Source organism: Polyodon spathula, chromosome 18, assembly GCF_017654505.1.
Source record: "Polyodon spathula isolate WHYD16114869_AA chromosome 18, ASM1765450v1, whole genome shotgun sequence".
NCBI classification, from domain to species: domain Eukaryota; kingdom Metazoa; phylum Chordata; class Actinopteri; order Acipenseriformes; family Polyodontidae; genus Polyodon; species Polyodon spathula.
Window position 1 is genome coordinate 35,404,130 of NC_054551.1, and position 24,107 is coordinate 35,428,236.

Genomic DNA, 24,107 nt, shown 5'->3' on the forward strand with positions numbered 1-24,107 from the left:
GTATCTGTGACTGTGCATGCTGCAGAGGTGAACAGCTATGATAGGCTGCACACTAACATTGAGATGCAATGCAGAACACCAACCTGGAGGAGACAGCTGGATAACATTGAGATAACAGGATGACAGCTTTCCCCGGAATGACACTGCCCTAATCACCTGTCTGTCGACTCACTTCAATAGTTGAATAGGGTTCAGTAACGAAATGCAAAACCAAGGATCGCAATTTCAGTTTTCTAGTTCTAAAACTAGCAAAACTACTGTGTGTGCAATTATATATACACACACACATCACCTTTCACAGTGGAACCATCACAGAGCACTTTACAGAGGCAGGCTGTGAACAGTGCATTATATGCAGAGTCACTTACAATAGGATATTGATTTAACATCTCATCTGCAGTAGGGAGCACAGTGACTTGCTCAGGGTCACACACAGGGAGCTAGGATTTGAACTAGGAACCTCCTGGTTATAAACGCTGGACTTTAACCACTGGACCACACAGCCTCCTCTAGTGACTCGAATGCATATTAACTGAATGAAGACTTCTGTGTTAGCGCATTACCATAAAAATTTAAAAACATCGTGCCTCATTCATTGATTTATAGTCATATGTGGAAAAGGAAAGGCAAGAGTACCTCAAGACGCGACGCCTTTTCTGTGTAATATCGCTGGACAGGTCGAAGAGCGAAGAGTGCCAAGGTATTTAAACTGTACAATTCATCATAGATTGACTAATAGCGCCACTAGCATATATCATTAAAGACTCCACCAGTTTACACAGGTAACCATGACAATTCATTTATCTGACAAGAACACAACACATAGAAATAACCGCACAGGCAAAGCCACATCTGTCTGCTATAAGGTAAAGGGAAATAACAAATGCGTGAAATTTCCATTAAAACGTGTTTGTATAAAAGACTAAAATAGGCAATCTGACAATCAATACAGTCCACCGTGCAGGGATCGAATCTATTGATCAGAGAGGCAGAGCAGGCTCCACAAAACACCATTTCAGAATCAGAAGAAAGTCTCTGCCTCGGTGATTCAATCGGGATTGCTCTTGTAATAATACGTGCAGAATGCAGGTCACTTCAACAGCTGTTAAGCTACGTTACTGCAGGCAGCAGCCCGCCCATAAAAGTAACGTCACCAATTCAAATTGCTCTGTCTGAGAGCAGAAGCAGGCGAAGCCAGCACAGCACAGCACAGCACAGCACAGCGCACAGCAACGCTGCAGGAGGGTAGCGGGCGCACTGGCGCTTTGTTATTATTATTACACACAGCGCTTTAAGAAATGTGGACAGCTATAGGGAGAGTAATACTGGTACAGCTGCTACTGCTGAAGCAGCACTCTTCAAAAGGTGGGTTGAAAATTACCCTTGAACTTGAGTATGTAAATTCCAGAAGAAACGGCGTGAACGGAGCTGTGTGGAGCTCTCTCTAGCATGCACTGTCGTAGTGGTGGGACTGTATTAAATACCGGGTTTGTGCTCCAGCAAGCAGTGAAACGAAACACAGCTACTGTAGACATCGTGTTACTATATTCATGAAATAGTTTTTACTCCAGCAGAGTATGGTACTTTAACGTATTCATTCATTGACATTTGCATTCAAATACAGGGCTGACAGAGACTGTATAAAAGGAATATATTATATAAACATGTGTGTGTCTGGAGAAGAGCGTCCTTTTTTGGGTCTAGTATGTGTTTATTATAATGGATTGTGTGAGCCGGATTGTTTTATGCTTGCTATAGTTTTGTGGAAATTGTCATTTTTAAGGAGTTTATCTAATATACCCTGCTATCGGCTATCTCTCTCTCTCTTGTGTGTGTTTTCATTACATCATATCGGTGCCTTGGTGCGAGTTGTATCTGTACAGTATGGGCGTTTAGTCAATGCGTGTGTCTAATGTAATGTATTGTCACTATTAGCAGATTCGGTACGGGGATTCACAGCATAGCAGGTGCAGCCCCGGCCTGTTCACTTCTGTCTGATGCACGGGTTTTATTTCATTGTGTATCAGTGTTGTGTATATCAGTTCATGTAAACAGCACAGCCCTCGCAAGAGGACTCTCGCTCTGTACAATAAGTGAGCGTGTTTCATAATAAATGAAAAAGTGTTTTTTATTGACCGTTCCCATTATTTTAACGCAGGGACTAAAACTGAATGCGAAAACGGACAATTTCAATGCAAGAATGAAAGGTGCATACCTATAATTTGGAGATGCGATGATGACGATGATTGCTCGGACAACAGCGACGAAGAAAACTGTGGTAAGTGTTAAAAATGAACTATGTGTTGCTACATTGTCGCAAATGCGTTGTTTTACTGCAGTTTGTATATCGGGGGAAGGTGTTTCTTTAATGACCCATCCAGAGCATCAACAGTTTATCATGCACGTTTCCAAACAGTATACCGCAGCTTGGTACAAATGCACACAGAATCCAGAAGAAAGCAAATGCAATGTCCTTAAAACCCGAAACAAGCGCTGACCTTGTTACTGTTTGATTAGTCATAGTTCGAAATCCACACGTTTCCTGCAGCTCCTCCGAGCCCCGGCTGCTATAGTTCGTTCTGGCGCATTCATAGTAAACCAGGCTTCTTATACGGGCAAACAGCGTTCCGGTTCCCAGGTAAACACACAATCTCTGAAACAGGTTTGTGGAGACGGTTCTTCAGCACCCTCTTTTGCCTTTGGCTGCAGTAAAACAGCAGATTGGGTAGGTGTAGTGGTGGACAAATCAAATGGGAGCTGAAAAAATGGGAAGTTAACACACCCACAAATTACCATAAACCTCATTTCTCAATAGCAGGCAGGAATATATAGTATCTGAATACAAGTCTTGGAAAATATAACAGAAAACGGCATACCTTTCATACTTGTGAAGGTGGTAGCTTACTTAAAACCAGGTTATTGGATACAACCAAACCAGTTAATTCCTTACTTCAATGAGTGAGCGACTGTAAAAATGCAAAGTGGTGCACAGGAGGAAGGAATATAAATACAATAGCCCTGTCACTCGTTATAATGTAAAAATGCAAAGTGGTGCACAGGAGGAAGGAATATAAATACAATAGCCCTGTCACTCGTTATAGTTCAGTATGTAGCCTTAATGTCGGAACCCCGTGCAGCCTTGCTTACTCGTTATAAAGCCAGAAGTCACCTCTGTCTCAAGTCAGTTCAGCTCTACGTTGCATTAAGATGACTACTCCTACACAACTAGACTCGGAAGAATTTCTACAAAATGAATACTCTTCCCCTGAGGGCTGGAGAAAAAGACCTCCTATTGAAATACATTCATTTGCAATGAACTTTAAGTAATGCTTTATTAACAACTTGTTCAAAAATAATCACTGACACCAAAACCCTCTCTTTTAAAAACTCTGCTGGATTTGAAATACACAAAGAAATAAAACAAGTCAACACTGTGGTGTTGGACTCAGTGCACGGCTGCAGTGCTGGAAGGCTCTTGAAGAGTAAGTGTGCTGTATGTCATTGCTGAGCTTGGCTCCCCTCCTGAGAGATCACTAATCCCTGGAAAATGACTGGGACAAATTCCTATCAGAGCTGTTCTTTTGGCTTCTCGCTTGCACCCCCAGAAGTAGCAGCATTGGAACAGCGGGGGATGTTTTGAGATGTTGTGGAGCAACTGCTGTTCAAGGGTCTCATCCAAAAATTACAGATTCCTCTACAAAAAGAAATTGAAAGCACTCCATTTCCGTGCTCCTTAGCCTAGATGCAAAAGGCAGACAGCCTGTAACACAGTGGAGGAGAAGCTCCCTCTCCTCCACTGCTTCAGGGCTCGTATAGGAAGAACGGCAGATCACGCCAAGCATGTTTATTCCACAACTCCAATGGAAACATCCCACATAGAAAGCACGCTATTTTGAGATTTATTGTCTTGTGACGAGTATATGTGCATTTTATTTATTTTTGAGTGTGTTTCAGTCTGTGTGTGTGATCTCCACCGGAAGCCCCCTGTAGGCAGGTAGATGACAGGGTGCATGCTGCTGGTGTAGTGGAGTGCTTTGATGGAAGCGTTGTTCTGAGGTTACTAGTCTGAAACTGCATTCCTAAGTCCACCATTGTGCCTGTAGCTCATTCATTCATCAGTCACCAGCTCTCAATTTGAGCCGCAATGGCTTCAGATTCACCTGAAAATACCATGCCTCTCTCCTGATAGCCTTTCTGTTGTCACAGATGGAGAAGAGGAAGGGACTATTATTTCCTAAGGCCTGATAGGATCATGGATCATTTACTTTGGAACGAGCACTTCAAGTTTCAGCTGAAAACCAGAAAACGACGTTCGTAGTCTAGAGAGAGACTTGAAGACCCTGTCAAGCTTTTTTTTTTTTTTTTTTTTTTTTTTTTTTTTAAAGAGTTCATTTAGAATGTTCTGCAGGCTGTTTGGAATAGTTACAGGAGAGAAGCCCATTTATTTGCTGTCATTGATGATATTGCACTGCAGTACAGTATATACACTGGGAGCTGCTCCTGACCTTTTTGAAGGCTAGTTTAGAGTTCTATATTGCAGATGACCTTGTTTCTCCAGCACGCACTGGATAGGGGCAGTAATTACACAATAAGAACTGTAATACAGTACATCATTTCCATTGTCTTCAAAATTTCTAATGGAAATTGTTCAGAATTGCAGCTGAAGCTTTGGATTGCAATCTTTGTTTTAAGTGACACTAAAGTCCCCAGATTGACATGAAATGAACTTCCAATCTAAGGTGGCATCTCACTGAAGAATGGTCCCTTACACACCGGTGTTAGAATTGCACCATTGTGTTTCTTACTGCTGTGATTTGGAACGAACTAGAAAGGTGTCTGAAACAGGCAGAGAGAGACACGCACACTAATTGCTGCAGAGGGGTATCACAGTGTGAATTTCATAGAAGGGACTCCTGCAATCTCCTAGCCTCCTGGTGCTCAAACATATAACAAAGCATCTTCAGTTTGAAGCAGGGCTGTGGCAGAGGGTATTGTGTGAAGGAAAGGAAAAAAAGAAAAAACAAAGTATCTAGTACTCCTTCCAAGTGTGTCATTTCACAAGCACACATTCCAACAGGCATCGTTTATATTTCATTATTTCCAAGAGGCGCGCTATTTGTAGAGGCTTGTTTTTTGATGTGCCAGTATTTTCTTCCATAAGTCTCCACCTACACTTTCTCATCAGAATGAGATGACCTTTGGCAAACCATTAGTAACATGAGAAGCTTCTACTAACTACAAAACATGAACAAGGAAAAGCTTTTATTAAGATCTCAAAAGCACTAGCAAATGCAGACTAATGCAGCTTTTAGTACCAAAACATTCTGTCAAAGAGGAAAGCAACAGTACAAGAACATGTCATTCCTCAATATGTATGATTGAGGATTTGGAGCAAAATCCAAAATGCTTTTCATGTTAAATCACTTGTTTCATTGCACTGCAACGATATGTGATCAATCCTCATTCGTTTCTCAAACAGTCTTGAATGCTAGTTTAAATATGTGGCTTTTAGGAAGCAGGTTCATTGAGATGTAGGGCTCTGAAGGTTTGGTTGCTCTTCTAGTTTTATGATGTGAGTGTGGGGAACATGAGCAACTGCCCGACAGCTTTCTCAACACATTACTCCAGTGCTCAGGTCCTTGCACTGGTCAACAGCTAGTTACCCAATTGATTTTAAAGTTGCTGTAATAACTTCTAAGGTTCTTTATGGATTTGGGCATCTTATCTCAAAGAACTACTAACTCCATCCATTGCTGTTCGATCGTTGAGATCAGAAAATGCAGAGCCTTTAGATGTTCCAAAAGCTCATCTTTCTGTTGCTGTGCTTTTCGTTTGTGGAACTCTATTCCTGTTGACACTAGGCAGGTTGAAACAATGGATTCTTTCAAGTCTAAATTGAAAACCGTTTTTTGAATGTGCTTTTATGCAAGTGGTTGTAGCTGGAGTGTTTTGCACATGTGAGCTCTTGTTTTGTTTTTTACTTTGTCCAGCGATCTGGGATGCCATGGAGTGAAGGGTGATATGTAAGAATACACTTGTATTGTGTGAAGAAAACATTACGTTTGGTACAGAAGCCTTGTCTGATTGTTGTTTGCTCCTGACTCTAATGTCTGGACACCCAGTTATTTCACAGCCCTGCTAATCACACAGTACCTTCATTATGCCACGTGTGTAATTTCTGTGATTTAACAGGACAGGAAAAACAAGAAAACAAGCAGGAAAGCAGCGCATTGCAGCATTGCAATGTGAGAAACGGCTGTGAGCCTGCAGGAAGTCCCACACACTAGCTCTGAATCTCATCTTCCCATTTCTCTGAAAGTGTTTCTGTGTCACGGCACAATGCCTCTTCCCTCCATGCGTCACTGTACAGTTTGTCAGTCACATGTATTGTTTATCCACGTGAAGTGCTACCTTAGGGGAGCCAGGACAAGGGAAGAATAGGATGGGGCTGATCAGTTCAGGATATAAAGTTTTATTATAAAAAAGGATGTTGTTGCAAATGTTGAACTGTTCCTTTCCATCATCTCACCTGAAAGCCCTGAAGACGTTTTTTTGTGCGGTTCCATTGTTAACGTGTACATCAAAGCCAGTGGCTCCTCTACACTGGATTATAACACACACGCACACCTATATAAGCTGCTGAGACAAAGAACAGCACTGAAATGACGTTCACCCTTACTAGATGAATGCTCTGGGCTTGCAGCATTTCTGATTGACTTGCCTTATCGTAGCTATGTGTATTCTTGTAACTTGGTTTCTGTCTCTGTCATTGTATTATCTTGTCTGTTTTATAAGACCAAATCAGCTGGGCTATAAAGACAGGCCACTTAGCTGATGGCGTTGGCAGAGAGCCAAGAGCATCAGGCTTGTATTGAATATTGGCAATAACTCGGGTGATGCCTTTAAATGCCACAGGGATTTTTATTGAACATTGCCTATGATTTCAGTTGAAGCTTCTGAAGTGCAGTGGGGCAAAAATACCTTGAAGACCAAGTTAGATTAGCAGAGAGAGGAGAGCCACTGGTCTGAATGGAAATGTATAGTATAGATCAGTATGTACAGTTTGTAGAGTGCAAACAGTGCAGTAAGAAATGCTGTGGTTCCCTTGCACAGTTCTCAATATGTATAGTTTTATAGTGTGCAAACAGGACAGAAAGTAATACATGGACAGCATGAAGGCAGCAAACCTGTGTTTACCTGCTGATGAGGAACCCTTACCTACTGATGAGGAACCCTTACCTACTGATGAGGAACCCTGGTAAAGATTTGTGTAATAGTCATGCATTTCCAAAAAGTTCTGCTTGTTTGAAATGATGTGATCTTTTAACAAGCCTGTTCAATACAACTTCTGAATCGGTGTGGAAAATGGACCAGATTCCAGACACCTGCGAGAGAGGTCGTGATCGGACCCCATTGATGTATGGGGCTGCTGGATTTTCAAACCAGACACTGTCTGCACTCCCAGAGCAGCATTATTGATTCATTTTATTTTATTTTCATATTTTCTATTCTCTCTGTAGCAGCTCTCAAAGGACACTGAGATTTGCTGGGTGAGGCATTTTCTAATTGCAAATGCTGCCTTTCAATGCATTGTCCAGGGGCATAGGCGAGTGCTTCTAAAGGCTATAGAATTGATTAAATAAGCAACTGGGCAAGCACCAACTCTGTGATGCGTATAATACACAGAATAAAATGAATAAGTCCAAACAGATCCTTTTTTAAAGCTTGTTCTTGTTATGAGGATCCTTTAATACGTTGTGTTATACCCTCTCAATTTGCATAATATAGTTGTTTTTAAATCCGTTTCATCCCATAATATGTTGTGTAGCAGTTATTACAGTTTCTGGACCCATGGACTCATTCGGTATGTTTAAAATAAAAGTAAAGGTAAAATATGCTGGTGGCTTATGTTTGTATTTGCGCAGAAGCAATTTAAACGGATGAATAATAAAATGTAATATGCAAATTTAGAGGGTATGAAACCAAGAGCCTTCTGCTAAATGCAATGTGTCAGCTTGCGAAAGTAACTTTATTCCCCATCGAGACTGTCTGTCTCATGAGAAGCCAATGCAGTCATATCTTTAAATACAATTAAAAGAGATTCAGTAAAACATGCATTCAAAGTTTTATCCTCTGGCAGTTCTCAAACCTGCGTTGGGATGTTCACGCACCTCTGCACAGCAGTCTTCTAGAGGTCGAAATGGCAAAGTGTTTTTTACAGTCTTGTAGCTCTCCAGGACAATAGACAATTTTTTTTTTCCCTCCATGTTTTCCAATATTGATGCTAAAAACAATGTGAAATAATGTAATGTAAATGCAGAAGCAGGCTGTTTAACCTGACGGTGCGATTATGCCTGCTGTGTTCCCCTCGTTCCACCTTTCCCCCTGTCCTGACTACAGTCAACTCCATAATGCAGTCATTAAGGGCCCTCTGAGTCCAAATCCTATTAGTCGCAGATTAGTTTGTGACACTGCTGGTAGCTACCATGCTTTTCCATTGAGCGCTTTGTACAAAAGGCCAGGTTTTTTTTTTGAGAGACACATTTTTAAAGCCACGTTGAAGTTCAGATCGGTATTCAAGGGATCCTATCATTTTAGTTCTAAGAACTTTAATGAGATTCTCTTAAAGACCAATCAAACCAAACCCATAGCGACAAGAGACTCAACACTTAAGCCAGCAGCTAATGGATAAAGGCTGTTCAGGTATGATACTGTCCAGGTACTTTAATGCAGAGCCACCATGACCAGTGCAGAGATGTGTGGTTTTTTTTTTTTAGATGAACATAGGCTGTTAATTGATCCAACTTTTTGGAATGCCATGTGCACTCATAAGGGCAGCATGCTGGTACTGTATGAAAAAGCATTTTCTAAAAGGTATAGGGATGGATATAAGACTCTTATTGCATATCAGTTTCACCCATTCCAGCTTGATTAGCCCCAGTGTATAGGTAACAAGTTCAGGTGTGTCTTATTAAACTCCTAGTAAAACAGGAAGGGATCAAACTGCTATGCAGTGGGAGTCTTGCTGAATTTCCATCCCTGAGGTATGTTAGAATGATAGACGCTGGACTGTGTTCTAGGGTTTTACAGCAATGTATTTGAGCTCTGGATGGTAGGTGTGATTGGGAACTTGAGCACTAAATAGCAACTATAATTCCTGATGGGTAAAAGCTAAGGTGAGGTCTAGGTCCAAAGCATTATATAAGACCTCACATTTTAAATGCAGTCACCACAATTTATGGCATGTTAAAAGCATCTAATTGATAGATTTTACAAGCAGCTGTGAAGTGGTGCAGGGGTGGCAGCAGTTGCCATTGTCTGAGCTTAATTAAGTTTTAACTCTGTTTGCTGTGCAGGGATAAGCCTGAGTAAGATGCGACACAAAACATGCAGTTGCATTATGAACACACACGAGTCCGACTCCTGCTATCATATCAGCCGCCTTGAAAACCGAGAGTGAATGAGATTGAAAAAGTCTGATCCCCAGCCTCCTGTCTTGTGCTAATTCTGGCTTTTGCATTCAGTGAAAGACACCTTTACAGCCAGTCTGAGCTCACTGGAGGAGACAATGCGGTAAGGTGGAAGTGAACAGCGTTGCTGGGGCCTTTTGTGGAAACAGTTAATTGAATTCACAAAGAGGGGCTGAGCAGACAGCTCATGGACAAGAGAAAGAGTTTGCACTGTAGTCTGGGGAGAAAGCAAGTGCAATCAGTCTTAACGCTTCGCTTGGAGCAGGTCGCTGGTATCAAAGCCTGCAAGCTGGAGAAGACCACCCTGACCTCTGGGGATTGATGCCTTATCGGGATTTTCTTCTCCGCGGGGATGAAGAGATATCAAGAGGGGACATGGCTAATTGAAATTAATTAATGCTGTAGTTTATAAACCACTCCTCACATTACTCACTCCAGGAACAGCTAGGACAGCGAGGGGTGCTATTGCCCACGGGCTATGTAATCTGGAAATGTTTTTCTAATTAGGTCAATCTGTTTGGAGTTAGAGTTATTTTAAGATATGCTACTTCTGGCCCATTCCTTGCCGTAGCTGTAGGATTTTGTAGTTGGAAATGCCTATCAGTGACCCCTGCTAGGGTAGATGGGGAACGGATGGCGTTCATAAGACTGAAATGCCTGTAACTCTGACATGTGATCGTTTATTTCAGTGATGTAATGCATGAGTACTGCAGCAATAAAAGGTCTAGGTCTTTAGCCTAAGGAATAATTATAAGAAATCTAAAAATAAGTCAGGAGAGCAATAATGTTACGCTGTAAATTTTCAGTGTTTCCACTTCTGTTACAGTAGCCAGGAGCCCTGATGTGTTTCTTTTGTACAAGATTTATTTTTTTGTTGAAGTTCCTGTTTTTTTTTCATTGACCAGTTTTTAAAGGTTTGCAACCTATGAACCGAACCATTTTTCATACGATTCAGCATTTTCTAGAGGAGAACAAACAGAATTTGCATTTACATTGTGATATGAAATGTCAGCAAGTAAGTTTTATATAGCGAGGGACTGTGTGCTGCACAAAATTTGCCCAGCCCTACTTATGATAAACCTGAAAATCAACATGTAGTCTTTCAGCACAAGGAAATGGACACTGCATTTGTTAGCTGAGCAAGACAATGGGCCAGTGCAACTCAAACTTATATTGATTGTGTAACACAGCCTTTAGAGAATCTGAAATGTATTTCTAGAGATTAATTTGGAAAAGTACAATTTTAATCCTTGGTATTGTATATTCTCATGAGTCTTATAGTATGACTACACATTTCAGTCTCTATCTGTCTGTGCACATCCTCATCATTTTGCAGTTTTCCCTCTTGTGTTTGTCATGGTTCTACGATACATTTACCGTAGTTCACCGTGGTTTGGTAATATGCCTTGCCATACCTCGCTGGTCTTTACAGCACTTGCCTATGCTGTACCATGCTTTCACTATGCTTCATTACACTTTGCAACTATGGGAACCTTCTAATAAGGGCTATTTCAATGGATACAATGACTAAGAAGAATTAGTAAGCCAGATGACTTTTGCCTCTGACAATTTCCAGGTGACTTTTTGTGGTTTCTGGATGTTAAAGACCCATCGCTTTGTGATATTGGTTCCACGCTTGGTATACAGATGAATTCTGAGATCCTCTGGGTCAGGTTGGCCAGTATTGCTCAATAATGTAGTTTTAACTGCTTGAGACACTAACAACAGAAACAAGTCAATGATGTACATGGGGCCAGCAGGGTGAATCATCACTACTTCATGGGAGACAGGTAAATAGACTATCTCATCACTCTCTCTCCCAGTACACAGAGTGTCCATTTGAAATGCATTTCACAGTGGGAGATTGTGATAATTTTAATGAATCTCTGTGACTTGTGTGAGGACCACTCTGATCTTCTGTGATCCTGCCAGCCTGGCTCCCTATTCACTCTGTATTGGAGCTCAGAAGAGACCTCCCCTTGTGTGTGCTCTTGTTCTCTGGGCTAGCTGTTTGAGACGTGATTTAGTGTATTTGAGAATGTATTCTTTATCTCATTGGAGCATTGCTCCCTTTTTTTCCTGGCTCTTTACAGATGACCAGATTTCTTCCTCTTTTTTTTTTTTATCTAATAGGGCCCGCTAGTGAAGATGCCAGCTGTTTTTAAATTTGTATGCACCTTTTAGCAGCTTTTGACAATTTAGGGATATTGAATGTTGGCTTCACTACCCCATGCTGGGAGCTAGACAGATGGTAGCAAGTATTTTATTTGAAAAGCAATGATTCTCTGCACTGAAAGACTGAAAGAGATTTGCTCTGCTCCAGCTTGGATAATTATAATGGTTTTAGATGTAGAACAAAAACTGTCCCGAAAAAGAGACATGTTTCATGAAATTGTTAATTAATTGTGTTGAGGGTGATGATAGTCTATGTGTTATTGTAAAGTGTTTTTGCAGGCTTTATCACCAGTGCTTTGAGAGCAGTGTAATTCTAACACTTTGAAGCCCATTTCCCTGCTATAACACTATAGATTGACTCCTTGTGTTGAAGATACTGCATTCCACTGCTTCATTTGAAATCCTATGTGCAGCTGTAAGGAAGATCCAAGCTTAATGTGGGGTCCTAATGTCTGCAACACAGGGATTGAATCTAGTGGGTAATATGGTGGCTGGTTAAACGGACCAAGTTCATCAAAGTTGTCTTCTCCAGCCCATTACATGTTGAAGTTGAGAAAGAGCATCGCCAAGTTTCTGACACTAAACTATACAGTACAGTCCTCCCCCTAATCTGTATACTTTGAAAATGATTGATTAGATTTAGACACAGCACAGAACAATACAACCCTTCTAGATCTGCTGGGATTGGCTCCATTGATGGAGGCTTCTATTCATGGTCCTTTTTAATAAAGGGGGATTAGCGGACGGCTTCTGATGCCAGTATGTAATATAAAGCATGGTGCATTATGGGTATGAGGCTGCAGATTGCGAGCGGGTTGAGGTAGATTTCCCTTGACATCAAAAGAGATTTGAATGCCTTTTAAACCGCTCGAGTCACGCTGGTGATCTTCATCCAGGGTAGCAGAACTGAATGCAACCTTTACTGAACTGAGAAAGACATTCAATGACAAACATTTCAACTAGAAGTCTTTCTCTGTGTTTTCCAAACGTTTGTCATTGAATCTGAGTTTCTCTTAGTCTTTCTTAATCAGCACTGTTGAGTTTTTAATGGTTATGGATGATGCTGTATCTTTACTGAACCAGAAACTATCTGAAGCATGCAGGGTGTTTAGATTCTATTGCAATGAAGATGAATTCCCTGTTTCAGAAGATTGCATAATAATAATAAAGATAACTGCATTCTCGTGCTGATTTCTGACATGCAGACGTGTCACTGCTGCAGGCGTGGCGCTGTTCTGGTATTTAAACAGTTTCTTTGAAAGGGTGGAGATGCCCGCAACATGACAGCCAATGCCAAGGGGGAGTGGGACAAGTAAATATTACAAGCTGTTCTCTATAATTTAGATTTAAAAGAATCCAGTGTTTCAGTAACCGAGGAGCACAACAGCAAAAAGCACTGGCTCCAGCTAGTAGTTCTTGGAGGTAGGATGGCCCTAATCCATGAAGGGCTTTATACATTTTTACAGCAACTTTGAAATCAATTTGGTAGATCACTGGTAACCAATTTAAGGACCTGAGCACTGAAGTAATGCATTGAGACTGACGAGTATGAGAAAGCAGTCTGGCAGCTGTGTTCTGGACTAGCTGGATCCTTCTGTGCTTAGTGGCAGGTACATCAACAAACAAAGAACTGCAATAATCAAGCAATAATAATCCATGCATGTTTCAACATCTCTGAATCCCTCGCATCCAGAACAGATTTGAATCTGGCAACATATTCTCAAATGATAAAAAGCTCTTCTGATAACAGAATTAATTTGGAAATCAAATAAGGTATAGTTAAGTTGTGCCTCTGTTCGTTTTGTGATGACCTGGCTCTGAAGCTGTAATGAAATGCTCTTAATAAACTGTCTCCTTGGACAATCGCTGCGTGGGAGTGACTGTGATTAGCAGTGGACTTTGCTCTCAGTGTTTTTTTTTATTTCAATCTTCCGTGAATAGTTCATCCTACTGGTCCGGTGCAGTGCTAGACCTGCTGGGTGCAGCAGCTTCTTCACATCCGTCAGTTCAATTTATCAGGTGCAGAGAGGTGACTGGGTAGACAAGGGGAGTGGAGGTCTATTTTAGTCCTCCCAGCTGGTATGGCGACATTTTATTTGCCTGTATTAAATTGGATAACAGAATAATAAAAATGCATAAATCATTAAAATGAATAAGGGTGTTACTATAGGGAGCTGCAGCAAAGGCAGCTGCATTAGCTCCTTGCTGTGCTGTTAATAAGGGCCTATGTTCTTCACATGATTTTGCAAGACTTTTCAAAGTATATCGAAGCTAAACTCCTCGTCGATGTCTGTCTTCTGCTGGTAACTGGCTATGATAAAACTGAAAAAAAAAAACATCCCCCCAAAAAACGCTTTGATTCATGACTTAAGATTCAAATGGTGCCGTAATTAAGACAGCCCTGTTTTTTCTTTGGTTACAGAGAAAAGAGATCTAACGTGTCCTGTGCCAAGCATTTCTCTTCGTTTTTTTAAAAGATCATTCACTGATCTTCCGGAAACCCAGTTTCATAACTAAATGATTGCACTTTTACAGGAAAAAAAACCAAAAAGAACAAAAAAAAACTCTCCTTCCGGAATGAGAATGTCTCAGAGCCGTAGATTATGCCATTGCATAATGTGGAGAAACATGTGCTGTGTACAGTACAGTAAGGGCATGGCCTTGACTAGCACTTACTGTTCCACTGCCTAATATTAGGATGCAATGTGACCTGGAGCAAAGGACTGAGAGTCATGTGATCTTGAGGCAGAAAACAGCTCTGTCCAAGTTACAGGCCGTTCAGACTTGCAGATTTCTACACTGTAGGTTTCTGCTGTAAAGGATGTCTTGAAAATCCCCTGGTCCGATGGAACTTGGAAAGGGCATTACTTGGCACACACGCTGAGGGGATCGCAGTGTTGGTTGGTTGACATACTTTTTGTTGTGAAAAGCAGTATATGACTTAACTTTACAATTAAGAATTTATCTGTTTCTTCTGAAATGCATGTCAGGTATGGATCAGTTACCTGCATTTTGTGATGTGAGACCACTCGGTAAAAGCAGCTCTCCACAGGCTGCCATGAACTGCGCTTTTCTCTAAACAAACTAGGAGCAGGCTTGGGTTCTGAATGGGTCAAGCCTACTTTTCAAAGACGTAACAGTCAATCTAAACCAGTGTATATTCAGCTTTCAAAAACAAGAATTTGTAAACAACACACAGGAATATAAAGGAATTCTGTGAGCTGTGAAAGTAAAATAAGGTACGTGAGGATATTTTCATCAAATAACTCCTGCAGCCTGACGGAGAAAAAAAACATTTTTCGCTCGCATGAATGAAAAGTGCTCCTTATTCTCTAACCCCCCCCCTTGGCTATCAATCCGCTGTTCATTTTGGGAGGCCCGTGTGCTGGAGCCCACTTGTTCTGGGAGGCCCGTGTGCTGGAGCCTGCTTGTGTTCAATTACACTACAGACCCTGGGGGTGGGGGCTCTTTGAGTGGACATTAATAACACATGTTCTGCATGGCTCTCACAGATCAGCTTTGTGGCAAGCAGGCTGTGGAGGTGACACTAACACATTCAAACCTTCCTGCGTTCTCTGCTCATCAGTTCAAGTCATTCTGCCTCAGAACGCATATCACTTATGACCCTTGAGTGGTTGTTTGTGTAGCGGCTGATTGATCTCCGAGTGGCTGGCTGTGCATCTCCATTTTGCCTCCCATTTTTTTTGGTGTTTTTGAAGGGGAGAAACCTGATAGAAGCTTGAATACCAATACTCATGGTTAAAACCTATTGCGATCAAGTGGAAAAAATCATCAGAAGAAAACTACAAAACATCTCCCCTCATATGCGCGCACACACCCCTTCTATTTTCAATAAAGGATCAGTAAAAAAAAAAAAACTTAAAAGGGATTGCCGATGGCTTTTTATTTTCTAAAATATTTACATGAAATAGTCTCAGACTCTGTTAATAATTAAGACGTTATCCTTTTTTGTTTGTTTTTGTAGCGGAGAGAAGGGAATGTAGCCCACAGGCAGTAAATGTACTGTAGTCTTGTGTGGAAATGAAGGCGGCTCACACAGGATTTCCAGGTTCTCAAATTCAGTTTATTAAGCCGGGACCCGACACTGGGCAGGTTGAGTGTGCTGCTTTTACTAGCCAGTGTTAGAACTACAGCTGAACAGCGTAGTGCTACTCAGACTGTGACAAAATAATTCAAAGTCCCAAAACACAAGAGCAGTCTGTGGTCCTCTCTAGCCCCGCTTCTCTTTTGCTGTACCCCATGGTTTCTTCTGCTCCTTTCTTGCACTCTCCGCAGCAGCAGTCCACTACTTATCTGTGTCCTAGGGCATGCCTCTGATTCACCAGACATGGCCTCCCGCTCCCCTGAAGTTGCAACATGTCGTCCCTTGATTCTGCCAACGCTGTTGCAACTGGGGACACTGGCGCAACAAGCTGAGCTCCTGATTGGTGGCTATTCTCCCGTCTCTGAAGTCCCTGAACACCTGCTGCACTGAACTGCTGACCCTGAGCCAGAACCTTCCCAAAGGCAGTTACAGCAGACCCCGGGTCGTTCCAGTACTGCAAGAAGGAATACGTGTGTGTGTGATGGCTTTCGGATACGTGAACTTGGAGGCTTGCTTCGTTTATAAAAAAAAAAACAAATTTAGTTCCTAATGGTGATTATGTGAAAATCACAAATTAATTGGGTTGCATGCAAGCTAAAGCATTTTTCAAAGAACTGAGCTTTTAGTTGGCCTTGCACCGCTGTTGGGAGTGAAAGATGTCCTTGCTGATCCTCTGTGTTGGAGTTTCTTTCACTGTGAACTGCAGTAACCCCCTGTAACCCCCCCCCCCCCTGTTGCTGAGCACACATTATCGCTTGACAGCAGCCTTTGGCTGGTGATTTAGGGGAGGACAGTGTCTGGGCTTTATAATTTGAAAAAAAAAAATACATAAGATCCTGTTTTCGACTCCATCTGAAATGTGGAAGTCCTTCCTCCCGTCTGTATTGTTCTGTTAGTCCTGCAGACAAGTGTGTTCTCTCCCATTATCTGTCCTTGCTTATGCTGTGCGTGGTTATTTACCATTGCTTGCTAACTTTGGGTCTGCTTCTGAAAAGACTCCAAACTACAGAAAGGTTGTCCGTCCCCTCTGTAGAGACATTTTGCATCAAAAAACAAAAACACAAGTTTTTTTTAAACAAAAAACACTTCACACAGTACCTTTTTCTTTTTTTTTTATACGCTTGAGCACACTATCAATCGGGCTTCTTCACACAGCAGCCCTGAGCAGACTGTCTGCTCTCCTTTTAATGCCCTGCACCTGGCTCTAATTTACAGTAGCAGCCAGGTGTAGGCGATAATTAAACAATAAAATAATTAACTGTTTAGTTTGGCAGGGAGATTTTAAACCTCTCCCAGCCACAAACACGCATTTTCCGTGCACAGGGCTCATAAACCTGCCACTGTGTGTAGTGTGTGGAGAGCCACATCATCTAATGACAGATGATCAGGTGAATATGATTCTGCGATTGGTTATTGATCTTTATTGACTAGAGACTTATTATGACCTCACTGCGTGCTAATGTTTGTCTGCCTCTGCTGCTGGTTTGTGATCAATCTGATCTTTTTATCCATTGAAATATTTCTACATGTACATAGCTCGTCTCTCATTTGCAGTGGACTCGATTCGGCGGGCTGGTTTCCGCTAACTGGAAAGCGATGATCTGCTGAGATCTCATAGAAATCAGTGCCCTTTATTCATCATGTTGTAGCGTGCAAGGCTGGTGGCGAGGGGTGTGTCAAGATTACCTCTCGTCTTGTAATGATTCCCCCCCCCCCCCCCCCCCGCTAGTTAGTGGAGCTGCTTGTGTCTTCTTCCTAACGCCACCCCCCCTTTGATTTCCGTCCCTTTGTCTGCAAAGTGTCACAAGCGCTCCACTTGTCTCTTAACGTTAGCATAAACTACCATCTCAGATCGAGAAGCAAAGTTTGGTGTTCTGCTTCTAAACTACTTTTGTGGATTAGTAATTCAGTGTTATGGTGTTGCTGGTAGATTTGTGATCCTCTGCCCAAAAACAGTCAAAGCCAGGTAACTCAGACTAACAAATGGAAACACAAATACTGAAATGTTCAGAGCCCGTTCACGCAATTTGTCTGAAAGAAATGAAACGTAAAGGAGTAAATAAACTAAGTTTGGAGTAGCTTGGAATTTGTTTGAGGTGTGCAGTACCTTGGTAACACACAGAGTGCATTACAATTTATTCATACGTGTTTTCATTATTTACAGCTTTCATTTGTAGAACTCATTTTTTGGGACACTTGGTCTCCATGTATTGTACACGATCCAGTGGGGACACAAGCACCCGTGGTTATTTCCAGCCTCCTATCCCCTCAGCTGGTGGTGTGATCCTAGGGCCCGCCTCTACCCTGCTCCCAGCCAGACTGCTGTGAATCCAGGTTTTGTACACAGAGTGGAGGGGAGGGCTTTATGGAGTCCATGGCATGTGTTGAGGACAGCATTAATCTTGAAGTTCAAGTGCATAGCTGCCAGCCTGCTAGTCAATGTATTGTTTCAGGGTCTGAACACTAAACTGAACAGGAATAGAATGATGGGTGACAGAGTCCAAGGTTAGTGGGTGGGAGTCCATATAGGAATGTTCTGTACATACATACTCTAATTCTATACATACAGTACTGTAGACTGCACCTGTTTAGACTGCACTGGACTTGTCTGACCTCAGCACCACGTTACTGGATCCTCCGCTAATGCACTGTTGTACTACAATGTCTTTGTAGCTATAACTTGTTGTAATCCTAACTTGTTGCATCCCAGTTCATATTGTATTCTAGTAGTATTACTGCACTTATTGTACACTGTATTTAAATTGTAACCCTGTACTGCTCTATGACACCTGGAAGTCATCTCTGATAAAGGTGTCTGCCAAATAAATAAATAATTATAATACATGCTATTATTATTATTATTATTATATTATTATTATTATTATTATTGTCATCTCTTGGGATGTATTTATACCAGCAAGTAAGAGTGCAGTCCAGTGCAGGCACAGAGTATACCTGCATGCTCATCTCAACAGGACTTCACAAGAGTGGCGGAAGAGACTTTGAGGAAATGACTGCTCGAAAGATGAATGATTGAATTCTCCTTTAAACGTGCTCTTTTTTTTAATCAGTGATATAATTGATATGCAATCTGAAATAAAGAAAGAGATTTGAAGATGAATGCGCTTTCCCAAGCCCTGCTTGGAAGGAGTTATTTGCTTCTGTGTCTACCTCAGAAACTAAAATGTTAATGCTGAAGCTGCTGGTGCAATTTCATAGCTGCTCCAAGCAGTTAGTGTGATTAATAATAAGTCCTCAATTTGCACGAGGTTGGATATGACTGGAGTTGGAATACTTGTTCTCTGGGTTGTGTTCAGGAATTGCAGCTAACGCTGTATAAAATAAATGATGTGTTTTGTCTAACACAATTGTCAAGGACGTTTCTTTGGAGAGATTTAATCGGCAGGTTTTATTTGGGACTGGAAGCTACTGCAATGTAACAGACTGCTTTTAAAGGAAGTAAAGTGAAAGAGTAAAATAGTTTGATTCAGTGGCCTGTTCTGAGTCGACTAACAATAGAAATGAATCCTGGCACACCACTGAAGAGTCAGGCAGCGTCTGCTCGGTGTAGGGCGGAGGTGCAAAGCTGCAGCCTGATAGAACGTATTCTAGTATTCCCTGTGGTGAACTGCAGGAAACATGTTTTCGGAAGGTGCTCTCCTCAGTATTGTTCTGTGCAGGGCAGTGGGGTTATTTGGTGTGTTGGTGCTCTCTGCAGTATTGTTCTGTGTAGGGCAGTGGGGTTATTTGGTGTGTTGGTGCTCTCTGCAGTATTGTTCTGTGTAGGGCAGTGGGGTTATTTGGTGTGTTGGTGCTCTCTGCAGTATTGTTCTGTGTAGGGCAGTGGGGTTATTTGGTATGTTGGTGCTCTCTGCAGTATTGTTCTGTGTAGGGCAGTGGGGTTATTTGGTATGTTGGTGCTCTCTGCAGTATTGTTCTGTGTAGGGCAGTGGGGTTATTTGGTGTGTTGGTGCTCTCTGCAGTATTGTTCTGTGTAGGGCAGTGGGGTTATTTGGTATGTTGGTGCTCTCTGCAGTATTGTTCTGTGTAGGGCAGTGGGGTTATTTGGTATGTTGGTGCTCTCTGCAATATTGTTCTGTGCAGGGCAGTGGGGTTATTTGGTGTGTTGGTGCTCTCTGCAGTATTGTTCTGTGTAGGGCAGTGGGGTTATTTGGTATGTTGGTGCTCTCTGCAGTATTGTTCTGTGCAGGGCAGTGGGGTTATTTGGTGTGTTGGTGCTCTCTGCAGTATTGTTCTGTGTAGGGCAGTGGGGTTATTTGGTATGTTGGTGCTCTCTGCAGTATTGTTCTGTGCAGGGCAGTGGGGTTATTTGGTGTGTTGGTGCTCTCTGCAGTATTGTTCTGTGTAGGGCAGTGGGGTTATTTGGTGTGTTGGTGCTCTCTGCAGTATTGTTCTGTGTAGGGCAGTGGGGTTATTTGGTATGTTGGTGCTCTCTGCAGTATTGTTCTGTGTAGGGCAGTGGGGTTATTTGGTGTGTTGGTGCTCTCTGCAGTATTGTTCTGTGTAGGGCAGTGGGGTTATTTGGTATGTTGGTGCTCTCTGCAGTATTGTTCTGTATAGGGCAGTGGGGTTATTTGGTATGTTGGAAGAGAGCTGGAATCTGGGTTTACTCTTCCAGTGATCAGTCTTCTTTTAGCCATACTATACACAGCCTGGCAGCAGAGTCCAATTAGACTTGCAGGACAGATCCTGTTCTAATCTGCAGCATTTCCTGGAGACAGAATACAGCTCATGATCTCTTTAAGGTTGGGACTGTACCAGTGGTTTATCAGACCAAATAGAAGTCCTTAGAAAAGATGAAAATCCATACTGATGTTCATGTCATATTGAATCTGTTGTTTCTGCACGCTGTAGCGTGGGGAGAGATGTGACATTTATGCGTGGTAGAAATGTTTTTGCCAGCTCATCCGTGATGATGTGATCAGCTTAAGGCTTGAAAAAACAAGTGGTGATTGGCACCCGTCAATTCAAAGCTATGTGGGTATCCAGGCCCTCCAGTGTTACGGGTGATATTTCGGCTTTGATTTGAACGGATTTATTCTTTTATTGAAGGGCACTATTTATTTATTTAAATAGTGCCCTGAGTGGCACTGCAGCATGTTGGTTGAATGTATTTGAACACACCATTGCTTCTGATTAGGAAATCAAAGCACCTGTAACTGAAAATCTTGGACAATTGTCAAATTAGGCAAATTAGCAGTTTGTCTAATTTCACTGACTTTAACAGGAACACAGTCACACATGAAGTGGATTAAGATAATAATTAAAGCACAAAGTGCTCTAACATTTTCAATACAGTTAAACACATGCCTTAAAGAAGACTTTATATTTGTATCTCCCCCGGTTAATGTGTGTCACGTGATCTGCATTTTCCAGTCATAAATGCGACAGTAAAGTAACATATTCTGCACTAAAACAAAAGGCAGTGAGGAAGTGCGTCAGTAAAGCCGTCCCTGCTGTAGGCGTTGCAGGTTAAACCTGCAGCTGACTGATTGCTTTGCAGACGTTTCCATGTGGCTGTTAATATTCGTCAGTTACAAGGTAAAGCAGCCCTTTCCATAGGTGTTACAAGAAGAGGCTGCATGTCATTTTAACAAGTGAATGATGTTGGAAAGGGGGAATAAATTACACAAATGAGTCCTCACTTAATATTTTTAAACCAATTTTATCTCCAGAACCCAGATTTCCTCAACACCCCCTGGAATTAAATAGAGAAACTCTCACCACACTGTGATCAATGTTGCCTTGCGAAAAGGTGGCGACTTTCTGCATGGACCCTGTGTATTTAAAAAAAAAAAAAAAAAAAAAAAAAGTTCTCAGGATGTTGTTAACCAAAGTTGAATTGTGAAACGTTGAGCGATTTGCATCTTTGGACGTTTGTAAAAAGATACCCTTTGTGCCAAACTGAAACGAATGAATACAAGAAAGCACTGGCTACGAGGCTGACAAATACTGCTGAGCTCTGATCCTGTCATGAGGGAGAAAGCACCTGCTGTTTTATTCTTAATAACTCAACGCGGGAAGGCAAACATGTCCAGGCCCTGTTCAAACCTGGCTGCATTTTTGTCCATCTCTAGTACAACCAGGACTGCTGAAGTCCCAACAGCGTTTACTCGCTTGTCATTTAAATTGAAACACAAAAGACAGCGAGCCCTGTGCTGGGAATGACATTGCAAAGGGTGATTTGTATTCTAACGGACTAGGTAGCCTTGGATACAGTTAGGTGACTGGAAAGCATCCACACAGAGGAAGTATCACAAATATTATTCCGGTTGCATGCACTAATACCCACGCTGATTAAAACCACGGCACAATGGTAGGTAAGTATAGATTGTCTTTTAAACTTGACCTGAAAGCAAACAAACTTTAGCCCCCCCCCAATTCACATGTTTGTGGTCTGTAGGCACGCACTGCAGTCACCCACGCTGTTTCAGAAGCTGCAGTATAATCTCACTTTTTACAGGCATGTTTTCTATCTGCGAGATTAGTTTGAGATGAAGGAGCCAGGAAGCCTCTCTGCAGCATGGTGGATGTGCTGGCGGAGTGATGGGCTGTTTTGTTCCAGCTTATTGTTGTTTACTTTGCTGTGCAGGAAGCAACCTGCCTTTCCAGTTTTTAATTAAAAAAAAAAAAAAAAAAAAAAAAAAAAAAAAAAAAAAGATGCGTTTGCTCGTCGGAAAGGCCAAAATGTTCAAGTTTGTGCCACACATTTTAACATCCGGAGCTTGAAAGTAAGGAAAGGAAAGACAGAGATGAGTTGAGCGTCTAAAAGCAGCCCTGCGCAGCACAATAAGAGCCTGTACTAGCTTGGTTGTCATAGCAGTGGAGTCTATGTGCTGTATTGCATAGGATTTGCTTTCGAAGACCACATTAGCTTCCTGAGATTTTGCACTGCACAGTGAAGCACATTCTTAGTTGCAGATTTTCATTACATGAGAGCAGCTGTTAAATGTTAAGATCTGATCTGGGTTTGTGTGATTTCAATGGTTCAGGTCTCCAATGACGGTCTTTGTGCTTAGTTTGTTCATGAAGGATTCACAGAACCCACAGTGAAAGCAGTCGGGATGGATAGGGATGCATAGCAGACTCGCCCACTCCAGGTTTTACTAGGAGCTCAATCAGCCGCAGCGTACAGGCAACAAGCTCAGGCGTGTTCTATTAAACTCCTAGTAAAACCAGGAGTGGATCAAACTGCTGTGCAACAGGGGTCTCATTTCCATCCCTGAAGCAGCAGCAGACACCCTTTATAAATCACCTGTGTGACTGTCAAAGCTGTGTTCCTGTGCGCAGAATGACAGCACTGCAGTTAAAGTAGCCCCTTGTGTAAGACCTGGCATTTGAACTACAATGTGTGTGTATATACTGTAAACTGCAGGTACAATGCAACCTCAGCTCTTCTGGTGTTGTCATAAACACGCGTGTGCTGGAGCACCGAAAGACAAGAGGGAGCTGGTGTGCTCAGGCTGGCGGAAGAAGGGAGAATTGAGTGTTTTGCCTCGCTGATGATTTTGTTCTTAAGCCCTGTTTTCCTGTGGAAAGTTGCCCTGCATCTGTCTATCCCGAGGAAGTAATTGCCTATGAGATCTAGGAGATCTTTGTCCAGTGTGCCAGGAGAAGGGTTTTGTGTTTACGTGCAAAACCGTCTTGGGGAAATTTTACTTTCATAGAGCTGCTTCAGCTGCAGTACTGTGAAAGGGAACTGTCCACTGACAGCAAAGGTGTATGAAAAAATATTGTGGAATAAACTCATTTTATATATGTGTTATAACCGAATAGGGTTGTAAATATTGACTCTCAAGCTATTATGGCTAATGTCTCCCCAGGTGCTATGCTTTACAGCAGGTCTGTGGTGCTGAATGTGCTTGATTGCTGTGATCTGTCTGGTGTTGTCTCAACAGCACCCTTATAAACAAGGCTGTGTGTTCGCTCCTAATAACTTTTACAGTTTCACATGTGGCAGAGAGGTTTTTACTGTATATTGCTTTTCATGATAGACTACCCTGGGGAAAGCTATTGGAAAGCATTGCTGAAGCAAATTCACTCTCCTAACCAGGCACCGCCCGCGTTCAAGTTGCCGTTGACACCGATGCCGCGGATTGGTCACGGACACAATTTAAACACTGACTCTCGTGGGGTCGACTCATTGTAAACAGGAAGCCCTTTGGAGTGGGGCTGGGATGGGAGGTTGCTGTCTTGCTCAATAGTGAGTCTCAATGGTCGGTACAGCATCTGAAGCTTTCCAGGATGGATCTGTGGTGGCTCTCACACAGGCAGCAACACTGGGTTTGTAGGCGCATTAATGAAGAGAACTGGCTGCTTTGTTAATGCCCTGGGAG

At 42.1% G+C, this 24,107-nt stretch overlaps 1 protein-coding gene across 5 annotated transcripts in view; it reads left to right on the top strand.

The window, feature by feature from the left end:
- The first annotated feature begins 1,184 nt into the window (after positions 1 to 1,184).
- lrp8 (low density lipoprotein receptor-related protein 8, apolipoprotein e receptor) overlaps positions 1,185 to 24,107 on the top strand; it is a 54,953-nt gene continuing 32,030 nt past the window's right edge. For all 5 annotated transcript variants that reach the window (XM_041278458.1, XM_041278460.1, XM_041278462.1 and 2 more), the window contains exons 1-2: positions 1,185 to 1,365; positions 2,159 to 2,278. In XM_041278458.1, coding sequence (XP_041134392.1) covers positions 1,299 to 1,365; positions 2,159 to 2,278 — 187 coding nt within the window. In that variant the 5' untranslated portion in view covers positions 1,185 to 1,298. The remainder of the gene's footprint in view (positions 1,366 to 2,158; positions 2,279 to 24,107) is intronic.